At 38.4% G+C, this 13309-nt stretch overlaps 1 protein-coding gene across 3 annotated transcripts in view; it reads right to left on the bottom strand.

Moving 5' to 3' along the window:
• agps (alkylglycerone phosphate synthase) overlaps positions 1-13309 on the bottom strand; it is a 182172-nt gene that overhangs the window by 64303 nt on the left and 104560 nt on the right. For all 3 annotated transcript variants that reach the window (XM_069935825.1, XM_069935826.1, XM_069935827.1), the window contains exons 9-11: positions 10244-10369; positions 9252-9360; positions 5922-6049 (exon numbers count right to left, since the gene is read on the bottom strand). In XM_069935825.1, coding sequence (XP_069791926.1) covers positions 5922-6049; positions 9252-9360; positions 10244-10369 — 363 coding nt within the window. The remainder of the gene's footprint in view (positions 1-5921; positions 6050-9251; positions 9361-10243; positions 10370-13309) is intronic.

Raw genomic sequence — 13309 nt, 5'->3', positions numbered from 1 at the left:
CGTGAAGCCAAGCCAAAGAAAGAAAACTGGAATAATTATGTATGGACTGGACACATGGTTAACATACAAGTGCTAAATTACTGTAGAATTTCTGTTTAATGTCTCTCAAAGAATAACACGATGATGGTTTGTGACAGAATATTTAGGAATATTTTTGGAAGATAAATTGGAAAAGATAGAGTAGGTTACATACAAACACAAACTTTAAAATAGATTTTATTTTAAATAGTGGAGATTTCATATTCACAGTACTTTGCAGAAACTGTGCAGAATGCATGTGGATTTCACAAGTGGGTGTTAATTGTAAGGTAAAACATCATGAGATGGGAATGTGTAAGGAGTTACCCTGTGCAGGGCTGTAACAAGATGTGAATGCATCCTTGTACTTACAAGATAAGAGAGACATTGATGGATTGAGAGGCAGGAAGCTAGCAGGGAAAGGATAGCAACAGTTTTAGTCATTGGACAAGTAATGATATGATGATGTTCTAAGCACGTATCCAAGGGTATAAAAAATCACCATTTTGCTGATAACGGCAGAATGCATTCTCCGACTAACATTGTTAGTTGCAAGTGTTACAATCCGGTAATAAAGAACAAAGAACCCTGATTTCGACTCAGTCTGGTGTTTGTCTCACTCATTCATGAACAAAGCAGACCTAACATAATTGAATTGACATCATGAATGAATGGACTATTGTCTTTGAAGCCACAGAAAGCAGACAGGTTATCTACTGATATCTTTTTGCAAGGCTTTTGACAAGATTGCTCAGAGGTCATTGAGGGGTCCTTGTTTACCTAAAACAACTGATAACCAGAAGACTAACTCCTATTGTTTACTGGAGAGAGTCAGGGGTTTTGCAGGTGAGAGAGAAGGACACGTGCTTCCTGGCAGTCAGAGTCTCAGAGAGAGACAGAAGGGAGTCTTGGACTGGGTGTGACACAGAAAGCTATAACAAGCCAGAAGAAGCTTGTTGGAACTGAAACAGAAGCTCCAGAGTGGCGGATGGCTGGAAGTGCTATCTGTCTGATTTTCTCTTGGAATAAGTAGAAAAGAAAGGTACTCTGTGATAGCCTGAAAGAAAGAGGTGATCATCTGGAGAACCCTGATGGGGACAAGTTTCATCAGCAAGACACTGAGGTGACTAATGGTGGTACCTCAGTTGTGGAAATAATGGAACAACACATCTCTCTCTGCAAACCCTACAAGAACCCTCCTGAGCAGTAAACATTTACCTTTCGAGCACCAAAACCTGGTGAACTTTATACATGTTAAATTCTGTGCACAGTATAAGAATTGCCTGCAACCAGAGAATTTGGAAGAATGGGGTGAGATTGGACTGTGAACCAAAGAACGTTCTTAAATTTACACACATATTATAAACACATGCACTTAGAATTAGAAGGGGGTTAAGTTAGGTTAGTTAAGTTGATAGTTTGATTCTGTTTTCATGTTTAAAGATAATTAAAAACAACTTTTGTTTAAGTAACCATATGTTGTGGTGAATATCTATTGCTGCTGGATTTTGGGGTCCTTTGGGATCGTAACAGGTTTTACATACCATGATCTCTACTCTCATAAATGACATTACTATAACATTAGCAACAATTGTTCTGTACTGGGTGCAAACAGACTTCTTGATTGAGAGAATGTTTAAGCGTCTTATAACACTTGGCGCCTCACAGTTTGGCGGGCAGCAGCCTCCTTTGAAGAAGACCGCAGAGCCCACCTCACTGACAAAAGGCAAAGGAGGAAAAACCCAACACCCAACCCCAACCAACCAATTTTCCCTTGCAACCGCTGCAATCGTGTCTGCCTGTCCCGCATCGGACTGGTCAGCCACAAACGAGCCTGCAGCTGACGTGGACTTTTTACCCCCTCCATAAATCTTCGTCCGCGAAGCCAAGCCAAAGAAGAAAGAAGAAGACAGGCCCTTTGGTCCACAGCCCAGAACAAGATGTCCAATTTAAACTAAAACTTTGTTCCCTATATATGGGCCGCTTTAGTTGCCCATTCAGAGCCAGCTCTCCAGTGCATGACGTCCTGTTTTGTGGAAACTGCCAAAATGTTTGGCCTGGAAGTCAGCCTGAAGAAAACTGAGGTCCTCCATCAGCCAGCTCCCTACCATGACCACCAGCCCCCCCACATCTCCATCGGGCACACTGAACTCAAAACGGTCAACCATTTACCTACCTCGGCTGCACCATTTCATCTGATGCAAGGATCGACAAAGAGAGAGAAAACAGACTCGCCAAGGCAAATAATGCCTTTGAAAGACTACACAAAAGAGTCTGGAAAAACAACCACCTGAAGAAACACACAAAGTTCAGCGTGTACAGAGCCGTTTTCATACCCATGCTCCTGTTCGGCTCCGAATCATGGGTCCTCTACCGGCATCACCTACGGCTCCTAGAACGCTTCCATCAACGCTGTCTCCGCTCCATCCTCAACATTCATTGGAATGACTTCATCACCAACATCGAAGTACTCAAGCTGGCAGAGTCCGCAAGCATCGAATCCATGCTGCTGAAGACCCAACTGCGCTGGGTGGGTCACGTCTCCAGAATGGAGGACCATCGCCTTCCCAAGATCGTGTTCTATGGCGAGCTCTCCACTGGCCACCGAGACAGAGGTGCACCAAAGAAGAGGTACAAGGACTGCTTCAAGAAATCTCTTGGTGCCTGCCACATTGACCACCGCCAGTGGGCTGATATCGCCTCCAACCGTGCATCTTGGCGCCTCACAGTTCAGCGGGCAGCACCCTCCTTGGAAGAAGACCGCAGAGCCCACCTTACTGACAAAAGGCAAAGAAGGAAAAACCCAACCCCAACCAACCAATTTTCCCTTGCAACCCCTGCAACCGTGCCTGCCTGTCCCGCATCGGACTTGTCAGTCACCAACGAGCCTGCAGCAGACGTGGACATATCCCTGCATAAATCTTCGTCCGCAAAGCCAAGCCAAAGATATATACTTATGTCTATTAAGAAACACTTAATAGTGTCTTAAACACTACTATTGTATCAGATTGATGAGACACAAAACTTACCAGATTCATGTAAAACAGCAATAATTACAGTGATACTAAAACAAGGGAAAGATCCACTCTCACCAGCGTCATATAGACCAATATCTTTGCTAAACACAGATTATAAGATAATAGCTAAACTATTAGCGAACAGATTAGCAGAACAGGTACCGAAAATGGTAAATTTAGACCAAACTGGATTTATCAAAAAAAGACGCACAACAGACAATATTTGTAAATTTATTAACTTAATTCATGCAGTAGAAGGAAATAAAGCACCGGCAGTAGCAGTTGCTTTAGACGCAGAGAAGGCCTTCGACAGAGTAGAATGGAATTACTTGTTCAAAGTATTGCAAAAATTCAGTTTACCGGAGAAGTATATTAATTGGATTAAAGCATTATATAAGGGACCGTTAGCGAAAGTGACAGTAAATGGACATGTATCAAAGCAATTTAACTTAAGCAGGTCAACACGGCAGGGATGCCCACTATCACCATTATTGTTTGCGCTAGCTATAGAACCACTAGCAGAATCGATAAGAAGAGATAATAATATAAAAGGAATAAAAATAAAAGACAGGGAATATAAAATCAGTCTGTTTGCGGATGATGTGATAGTGTACTTAACAGAACCAGAACTATCAATAAAAGAACTATATAAGAAATTGAAGGAATATGGAGAAGTGTCGGGATACAAGATAAACGTAAATAAAAGTGAAGCAATGCCTATGAATAACGCGGATTTCTCAAAATTTAAGGAGGAATCCCCATTCAGATGGCAAACGCAGGCAATAAGATACCTAGGTGTGCAAATAAACAAAAATCTAGGCCAATTATATAAACTCAATTACAATCCACTAATGAAAAAATTACAGGACGATTTAGAGCATTGGAAAGAGCTACCACTAACACTGATAGGAAGGATAAACTGTATTAAAATGAACATTTTTCCAAGGATACTATACTTATTTCAGGCATTGCCAATACAACTGACAGAAAAATTCTTCAAAGAGTTAAAGAAAATAATAAGGAGATTTTTATGGAGGGGGGGGAAACCGAGGATAGCACTAGACAAATTAACAGAATGGTATAAACAAGGAGGCTTACAATTGCCAAACTTCAAAAATTATTATAGAGCCGCACAATTAAGATACCTATCAGATTTTTATCAAACAAGGGAAAAACCAGACTGGACGAGACTAGAATTAGATAAAATAGGGGAAAAGATACCTGAACACATATTATATAAATGGGACGAAAAATTGGTACAACATAGAACTTCTCCAGTATTACACCATCTCCTCAATATATGGAAGAAGATTCATGTAGAAAGAAATAAAATAAATTACCAAATACCAAAACTAATATTGACGCAAAATAAGCTACTCCCTTTTACAATAGACAACCTTGCCTTTAGAAAATGGGAAAAAAAAGGGATTAAAAGAATAGAAAATTGTTTTTCAGGAAGTAGATTCTTATCCTTTGAACAAATGAGAGATAAGTACAATATAACGGGAGATACAGCGCTGGCATATTACCAACTGAGATCCTACTTGAAAGATAAATTAGGAAGCAACTTGAGTTTACCAGAGGGAAGTAACCTTGAATATGTGATTACAGATACAATGTTAATCAAAAGATTTATAAAAAATATGTATATTAAACTGCAAGAAAAGGAAAATGAGGAAACAAATGGTAAAACTAAACAAAAATGGGAACAAGATTTAAATATAAAGATAAAAAAGGAAACATGGGAGAAGTTATGCTCTGGAACGATGAGAAATACAATAAATACGAGGCTGCGTATGATACAATATAATTGGTTACACAGACTATACATTACACCGCAAAAGTTAAATAAATGGGACCCAACAGTATCTGATAGATGTTTTCGATGTAAAAAAGAAAGGGGAACAACAATTCATGCAATCTGGACATGTGAGAGAGTAGAAAAATTTTGGGATGATCTCAATCAGATATTAAATAAAATAACAGAAAACAATATACCAAAGAATCCAGAGATCTTTCTCCTAAGTAACATAAAAAATAAAGAATTTGGAATTGACTTGGAGGATGCACAAAAAAGATTTGTTAAGATAGCCCTAGCCGTAGCAAAAAAATGTATTATGTCAACCTGGAAATTGGAAGATAATTTGAAAATACAACAATGGTATATAGAAATGAATAAATGTATTCCATTAGAAAAAATAACATATAGTTTAAGAAATAATATTGAAATATTCGAACAAGTATGGGAGCCTTACATTAAATACAATAGCGAAAACCTACCGGGAACAAACATTACCTAAGTTGATGGAAGGAGAAGAAAAGAAAAGAATGGACTCAGTAGAATTTCTGGTGTATTTTTGTTGAATGACAACATTGACTAACTGAATTAATGCAACCTAGATTGTATAACTAAAATGGATGAGAGGGGGGGGATGGGGGGGTGGCTTGGGAGGAGGGAGGGGGGAGGGAGAAAAAGTCACTGTAAATGTGTGGAAAAGAAAAAGTGTATATCATGGCTATTGTGATTTATGGTGTGAAAAATAAAAAATTTAAAAAAAAAACAAAAAAAAAACACTACTATTGTATCACTTTCCACTATTACTCTTGGTAGCCTATTCCAGAAACCTACCACTCTCTATAAAAATAAACTTTCCCTATATACATCTCCTTTAACCTTATTCTCTCCACTGCCACCTAAAATGTATGTTCTCTCATATGTGACATTTATGTCGGAAAACAATTCTGGCTGTTCACCCTATCAATATCTCTCACAATTTCAGAAATTTCCATCAGGTTATCTTTCAACTCTAAGCACACAAGAAAACCACCCAAATGTGTCCAATCGCTCCTTATAGTTCATGCACAAGTATGAAGAGATTAGATTACCTGCCGTGCTACCTCCCGTAAACAGGCCACACCGTGTTCAAAGTTTGGAAACACAATAGAGCCATACTTTTGATATTCAGGCAAGGACCTGATCTTTATTGTGACCTCTGTAACTACACCAAGTGTTCCTGAAATACAAGAAAAGAACCTGATTTAGTAAACATAATGCACAAATGCAACACAAGAACATTTTCTCATACCACAAAATCAGAAGCTTAACTGGCAAACTTCTGCTTCAAAGAACAAAAACACATTTAAAAAAATCTTGGTTTATAAAAATAATGTTATTATCAAGATTTTATATTTCATTTGCATGTCCAGGTTTGGGGCAAATGGGAAATTTGTTAAGTGGTGGCAAAGAAATGTGACAGAAGCTTGCCAGCCTTCCATCCAACAATGTTGCTTCAGAGAACTGTACAATTAATTCAATTGTTGCACAAAATTATTTTGGAGTCTGCGTCCAGTCTCCCTGATGTAGAGGAGGCCCACATCAGAAGCTCTAGATATGGTAAATTACCTCTACAGATTTGCACTTAGGAAGACCGTTTGGGACCCCAAATGATGAGGGAGGAGATGCAAGTTTTGCACTTCTTCCGATCCAAGGGGTAGCTACCAAGGGATTAGTGAGAAGGGATTAGGGTGATACGAATGGAAAGCCGAGGGGGGAGAGGAAGATTTGGTGGTGTGATCCCGTTATCAGTGGTGGAAATTATGGAGGTTAAATGTGCCAAACATTATGGTGCCTTGAAGTGGGGGGACTGTATGGAAGGTGCTATGGTTTCTGCATGGTCAGGGGTATACAAATGACCTTGAATAAAATTTGGAATGTGCCCTTTAAATCATGTGAATTGTTTGATTGCAAATTTTAAACTGTGGAGTACAGGGTTTAATAAAATTAAGTTTTTTCCAAACATTATGGAGGGCATTATATCTGCCGAGGAAGGGCTTTGAAGGACCATATTGAGGCAAATGGGAGTTGTCCAGAATTCCAACTTGGTTGGCATGCCGAGTTGGGCTGAGGAGCCTTTTCTGTGCTGTATGATGCCTTGTCCTATTTGTGCTTCTGCTTTTTGAGGTATTTCTTTGTTGGGAGAAGAGTTCTGGTTGATTTATTCACCACCTGCATTGAATTTCCCCATCGTTATTGAATGAAGATCTACCGGGACTAATTCCTGAAGAGGGCGCACAAAATCAGTGAACCGGTGCAGACTCGAAAGGCCAACATGGCCTGTTTCCACTCCGTAAATGGTTATTTGAAAGATTGCCCCAAATTCCGTATATCTTTAACCAAAAACAGATAAGTATTTTGAAAGTGACACCTTAAGATGCATTATGTTGATTATAGTTAAAGTTTTGGTATCTCCCAGATGGACAATTAGCAGTGAACCCTCCATTGAATTCTTGAGTTATATGTGTCCAGATTGTGTTCTTGGACAAATATGAAATGAGTGAAGAACAAAAAATTTTTGCAATTTTTCTCCCGGCATGTTTTACAAGTTGTTTCAACCTTATATGGTGTTCATCTCTCTTGTGCTGTTTCAATATTTTTTTTAAAAAGTAAAGCACGCCTTAAAATATTACTTTTTTAAAAAGTGATTGGAAATAATGGTTTGTATAAATGCGGAATTCTTTAATTTTAAAATGTAGCCGGTTGTTATTTCTAATGGAAAGGAAGATTAGCTGTAGCGACTACTTTCTATTTAATCACTTGGATGCTAAAAGAATCTTGTTGTCGACGGCTCATTCATACAAATTCATATTAGAGTTGAGTTTTCCAAAGTGCATTGAACGACATTAAATATTGTTAACATTATTACAATTTGTTAAATGTTGTTACAAGTTGCTAAACAGTCAATAGAAAACATTGGAAGAAGCTTTGACTGTCCATTTCGCAGAACAAAAAGAAACTAAAAACCCTCATCTCCCTAGCAAGCACAGAAAATTAGTTATATTCCTGAAGCAAAGATGTTGCTAAGAGATAGCATAAAAATATGTAAAACAAAAAAAACACAAACAAACAAGTGGCAAGCATGAAACACATTTTAACCCCTACAATAACTACAAGGAAGTGTTCTACAATCAAGTCCAAACACCAAATACTTAATCTCTAACTAGAAAAGTACATTCAGATATATTATACCCAAGATTCTATCCACTGTGAACTGGAAAATAGGCAAAATGCAAGTCACTTCAAAGAAAGTATTGCAAATCCTCAAATCTAGTTCAGGATTAATTGATAGATCTGCCTATCAGTAATTAGCCTTAAGGATTAGTGTTATATTGAGAAAGTGAGACTCTAAAAGTTATTTAATATGTGGCTAGCATTACCTCTTAACAGCACACGAGCACTAACTATTTAATACTAATTCTGTATTTGTGTGCAAATGCTCACTGCACCAAAAATACTCAAATCTTTACTGAAGCTTAAAATCTTGTACCAAAAGCTGTGGTTTAATGCATCCTGCATCATCTCACTCAGACATCTTCCAAGTTCTAATCAACCTCCATCACCATTCCAATATGCAGCCACCTCCTGAACAAATGAGGACAATTAGTGACCTGAACAGAATCAATCGTATTTATCAATTATTTATGCTGTAAAATCCCTGGAATATGCTATAGTGTTGAACAAGATAGCATTCATGCATTTTAATGGTGTCTTAACAACCATGGCCTCACCTGGCCACTTTCTGGCCTCAAAACATCTATTTTGTGTAAATCAGAATTTCCTTCCAACTACTTCAAAATAAATTTTAAAACAGTGCTTTGACATTAGATATCTTTTAAGAATTTTTTAATATTTCACCTACATTAATCAAGTTTTTTTTTAAAAGAATGTGATTTTTTTCAAAGGTTTAAAATAGAGTATTGCTTTTCATTTCTTGGATAACTCTCAGAATTTTGCAATACATCTTGACTACTCAGTCGATTTGATAACATTACTATTGGGGAATGCCTTCCGTCTCATTTGATTAACTACAGTAAGTCTACCAGGCTGAAACCAACTCCAGATGACGCCTGATTAGCACTGCTTTTCATCTTTTCAATGCAGTTCACGCTTATTTAATTATCAGCAATGTCTTGCACACACATCAAAACACAAATTTCTATTCATTGTGCAAAACCATCACCTCATTTGTCACATCTACACATATACTTTTAAAGCATAGAAACATTTTCTCAAACTAAGCAGGGCTACAGTTATCCCTTACAAGACCCTTGCTACATCTCTCCTTACCAAATACTACTTTTCTTTTCTCACAATTATACACTTATTCCTTATTGTATTACCACTGCTAATTTAGACACACCTGAAAAGAAAACTATTACCTTCAGATCCCATTATGAAGTGGTAAATATCAGGCCCAGTTGACATTCTTGGACCTTGACAACTTTTCTCTACTATGCCTCGCGGTGTGACCATTTTTATGTGCACAATCTGTTGACATACCATATCCCAAATTATTTTCATTATTTAAACAATCTAAAATTAGTTATTTACTAATCACTCAATTAACTACAAGCAGTCCCTGGGTTACAAACGAGATCTGGTCCTAAATCTGTCTTTAAGTCGAACTTGTAGATAAGTCAGAACTTGCCGCACATGCAGCTTTTGAATCACTGAAAAGCCTTTTCTTGCACTAAAGGATAACAGGCTTAACACGCTAATTTTGATTGTCAACGGCAACATGATCCAACTCAAAAAGGTGGACGGTGTTTGCCTTCCTCGAGTCAAAGAACTGCTGAACCCGCACGTAGTTCATTTGTAAGTACTAGTTGTCCATTTGTAACCCAGGGACTGCCTGTATTTCCACTTTATTGACATTGTTAAAAAAATCTTTAGATAGAATTATCATAATGGTATTTTACTGTTCCCAAATCCATTTAAAATCAAATAGAATTATGAGGTTTTAGAGTTCTTACAACCAGTATAACGGCACGATCATTTTCAGCAATTCTCTTAAATATGTACTTGTCTTCTAATATCCTGTCTGATTAGCAATAAAGGATTACCATCAGCAAAGGGACTGAAGTGGTTCAAGGCAACAGCCCTATCTTCATTTTGTTCATACCTTGATAAAGGTCTCAAGCCCAAAACATTGGTTTTGCATCTTTATCAAGGACGCCGTTTGACCTGCTGAGTTTCTCCAGCATTGCGCTTTTACTTCAATCATTATGTCTGCAGACTTTCTTTCATGTTTTACTCTAGCTTACAATAATTTATGGTTCCAAGAAATGGAAAAATAAACACAGCTTTTGTATATCCAGAGAAGGAAAATTAAAACTTTCAAACTCCAAATGATTTTACTAAAGTCACTCACCAGATCTTCGATGTTACCATAGATGTTCTTTTTCATGCCTGAAGCTCTTGTAGCGACCCATCCTCCAAGGCTGCTGAACTCCATTGAATCTGGTTCATGCCCTGTGCAGTAACCATGTTCACCAAGCTTTAAAAGAAAATGTTTGGGAAGATAATTACTCCAAAGGGCTTTTTCTATTAGAACAAACATTTAAATTCATTGTTTTGTTCAGGCGGTTTTTTTTTTGCATACCCAGTGTCACTCAGATGTCTGAGTGAGATGATGCAGGATGGGATGGTGGTGCATTAAACCACAGCTTTTGGTACAAGATTCTTTTATATAAAAGAATGAAAGATCAGCAATACAATTCAGTTCCATAAAAAGTGTTCCCAACCGGTTCAACTGAAATTATGTTTTCACACTGAAACTGTGTTAAAAATTAATGATAGACTACTGGAACAGTAACATTATCGGGCTCAATAAAAACGCACAAAATTCTGTTCACATAAAATAACGAGCTAGCTGGTAGCACTTTTTAGAATTTGCAGATTCAGATGGTGGAAATATTTTTAGAAAGGCACTTGAATATTTAAAGTTAAAATTCAAGATCAAACTAATTACCATTGTTGAATATTTTTCTACTTAACCAATGCAGAGACTCACAAGCAAAGCCGGTCCCAAACTCCCATGCAGCTGATCACTGCTCTGGGACAAATGCACTCCACGGCTCACAGTGCAGCAGGAGGGCATCAACATCTCGACCTGCCAGCATACAAGCTGTACATTTCAACTGAGAAATAGCTTGGTAAAAAGTATAACACGATTCCTTTTGTGAAAAAGATGTGATGGCATTGATTTAAATGTAGATTAAAGGTTTTTCTACCATTTTACTATCAAGCATTCCAGTTTACAAGGCAGAGGTATCCTCGTCCTCTCTTTCCACCCTACCAAGTTCCACATACAATAGATCATCCTCCATCATTTTTGTTGTCTTCAACAGGATAACCAACACCACCACCCTTTCAATATTCCAAAGGGACCATTTCCACCAAATGCTTGTTCCACCTTCACTCACCATTTCCATGGTACTTTTCCATGCAACCACAGTAGGTGTAATGGCTGTCTTTATACCTCTTCCTTTTCCACCATCCAAGAACTTAAACATTCCTTCAAATAGTTTAGGGCATTGCACTCAGTTCTCACAATGAGATTTGCTTGACATTGGTAAACCAAACACAGAAAGGTTCAGTCTGCTTGGGTGATCCTGGGCTTCCAGTCACTTTAATTTTCCACCCCACACCATCCCTTGACTTGTATTGACCCTACATTAATACAACAATTCCCAGAGAAGCACATGGAGCAGAGAGTTTTTGTTGAGTTCATTACATCTGTAGGAACAAATGCTGAATTTAATAATTTCAGCTGACCACTTTAATATTTTTTTAATGTATATATTAAATTTAGACATAGCGATCGATAACAGGCCAGCCCATGCTGCCAAATTACGCCCAATTGACCTACATGTTTTGAAGGGTGGGAGGCCCCGGAGGAAACCACGCAGACATCACCAGATTCAAACCCAGGTTGCTGGCAGTTTAATAGTACTGTGGTAACTGCAAAGCTAATCATGCCACACTTTCTTTTCAGATATGCCTGCTTCTTTGTTTAATGGGCTTCATGTCCTTCTTTCAATCTAACTACTAGGTTATCTTGATAACTGATCTGCAGACATTCTCTATTCTCCCTACCCCTTATTTGCAACTTAAAACATGCTTGTTTTCTTACTTTTCCTGTTCTAATGACTCAAAACATCTACCCTGCTTCTATACTCACTGATGTTGTGGAGTAGTTCTTCTATTACATTTTCTATTACAGGTACTCCCCAACCTACGACTGATCCTTCTGTCCCAACTACGGTTGTATCTCGAAATTTTGCCTGCGCATGTGGAGCAAATTTTAATCAAATTTCTTTTTGACGATAACAACTTAAAGTTTCCTGAATTTGTCATCCAACCTTGGCAAATCTTTCCACATTCTGGTCCATGCTTACATTGTTAGTTGATGTCCTGGGGTCCATAGGGTGGGTGCAGCCATCACGATTCCGTGTGCACACAGGAAACAAGATGGCTGTGCCCAGCCTATGAACGCCAGGATGCCGACTAAAAAGTACTAACATTTTAAGCTTTTAGATGCCCTGTATCCCTGTTAAAGTTTGTCAAAAACAACATAATCCGTGTAAATTTTATAATTTTTCTTTATTTTTTTAAAAATTTTGATCGTATGTGCGGATGGACGCAAGTCACATAGGTTGCAAGTCAGGGGGTCTTCTTTCTTTCTTTGGCTTGGCTTCACGGATGAAGATTTAGGGAGAGGTATGTCCACGTCTGCTGCAGGCTCGTTGGTGACTGACAAGTCCGATGCGGGACAGGCAGACACGGTTGCAGTGGTTGCAAGGGAAAATTGGTTGGTTGGAGTTGGGGGTTGGGTTTTCCTCCTTTGTCTTTTGTCAGTGAGGTGGGCTCTGCGGTCTTCTTCAAAGGAGGTTGCTGCCCGCCGAACTGTGAGGCGCCAAGATGCACGGTTGGAGGCGAGATCGGCCCACTGGCGGTGGTCGATGTGGCAGACACCAAGAGATTTCTTGAAGCAGTCCTTGTACCTCTTCTTTGGTGCACCTCTGTCTTGGTGGCCAGTGGAGAGCTCGCCATAGAACACGATCTTGGGAAGGCGATGGTCCTCCATTCTGGAGACGTGACCCACGTCACATAGGTTGCAAGTCAGGGAGTACCTGTACTTGAATTGGTTCAAAGAAATCTTATTTTACATTTTAAAATATTGCTTTTATTAAATTAATATTTAACATATTTATGAATTATTTTGGTAACTGCTGAACTTGCAGAAAAGGTTAAAACAACTCAATAGAAATTTTGGGGACAGATGAATCTGAAAAGCACTGTCCTACATAGGTCTTTGCCAATCAATGGGTAAAATGTTGCCATACTTATTTAGGGTTCAAAGAGTTACCTCAGGTAATCTGTTTGCTCGTAGTTTTGCTATTATCTGATTCCACCTGCATTGAATTCGCCCATC

The sequence above is a fragment of the Narcine bancroftii genome, chromosome 4 (assembly GCF_036971445.1).
Source record: "Narcine bancroftii isolate sNarBan1 chromosome 4, sNarBan1.hap1, whole genome shotgun sequence".
Lineage (NCBI taxonomy): Eukaryota > Metazoa > Chordata > Chondrichthyes > Torpediniformes > Narcinidae > Narcine > Narcine bancroftii.
The sequence above is the reverse complement of the archived record's forward strand: the minus strand, read 5'-3'. Positions and strand labels throughout refer to the sequence as shown.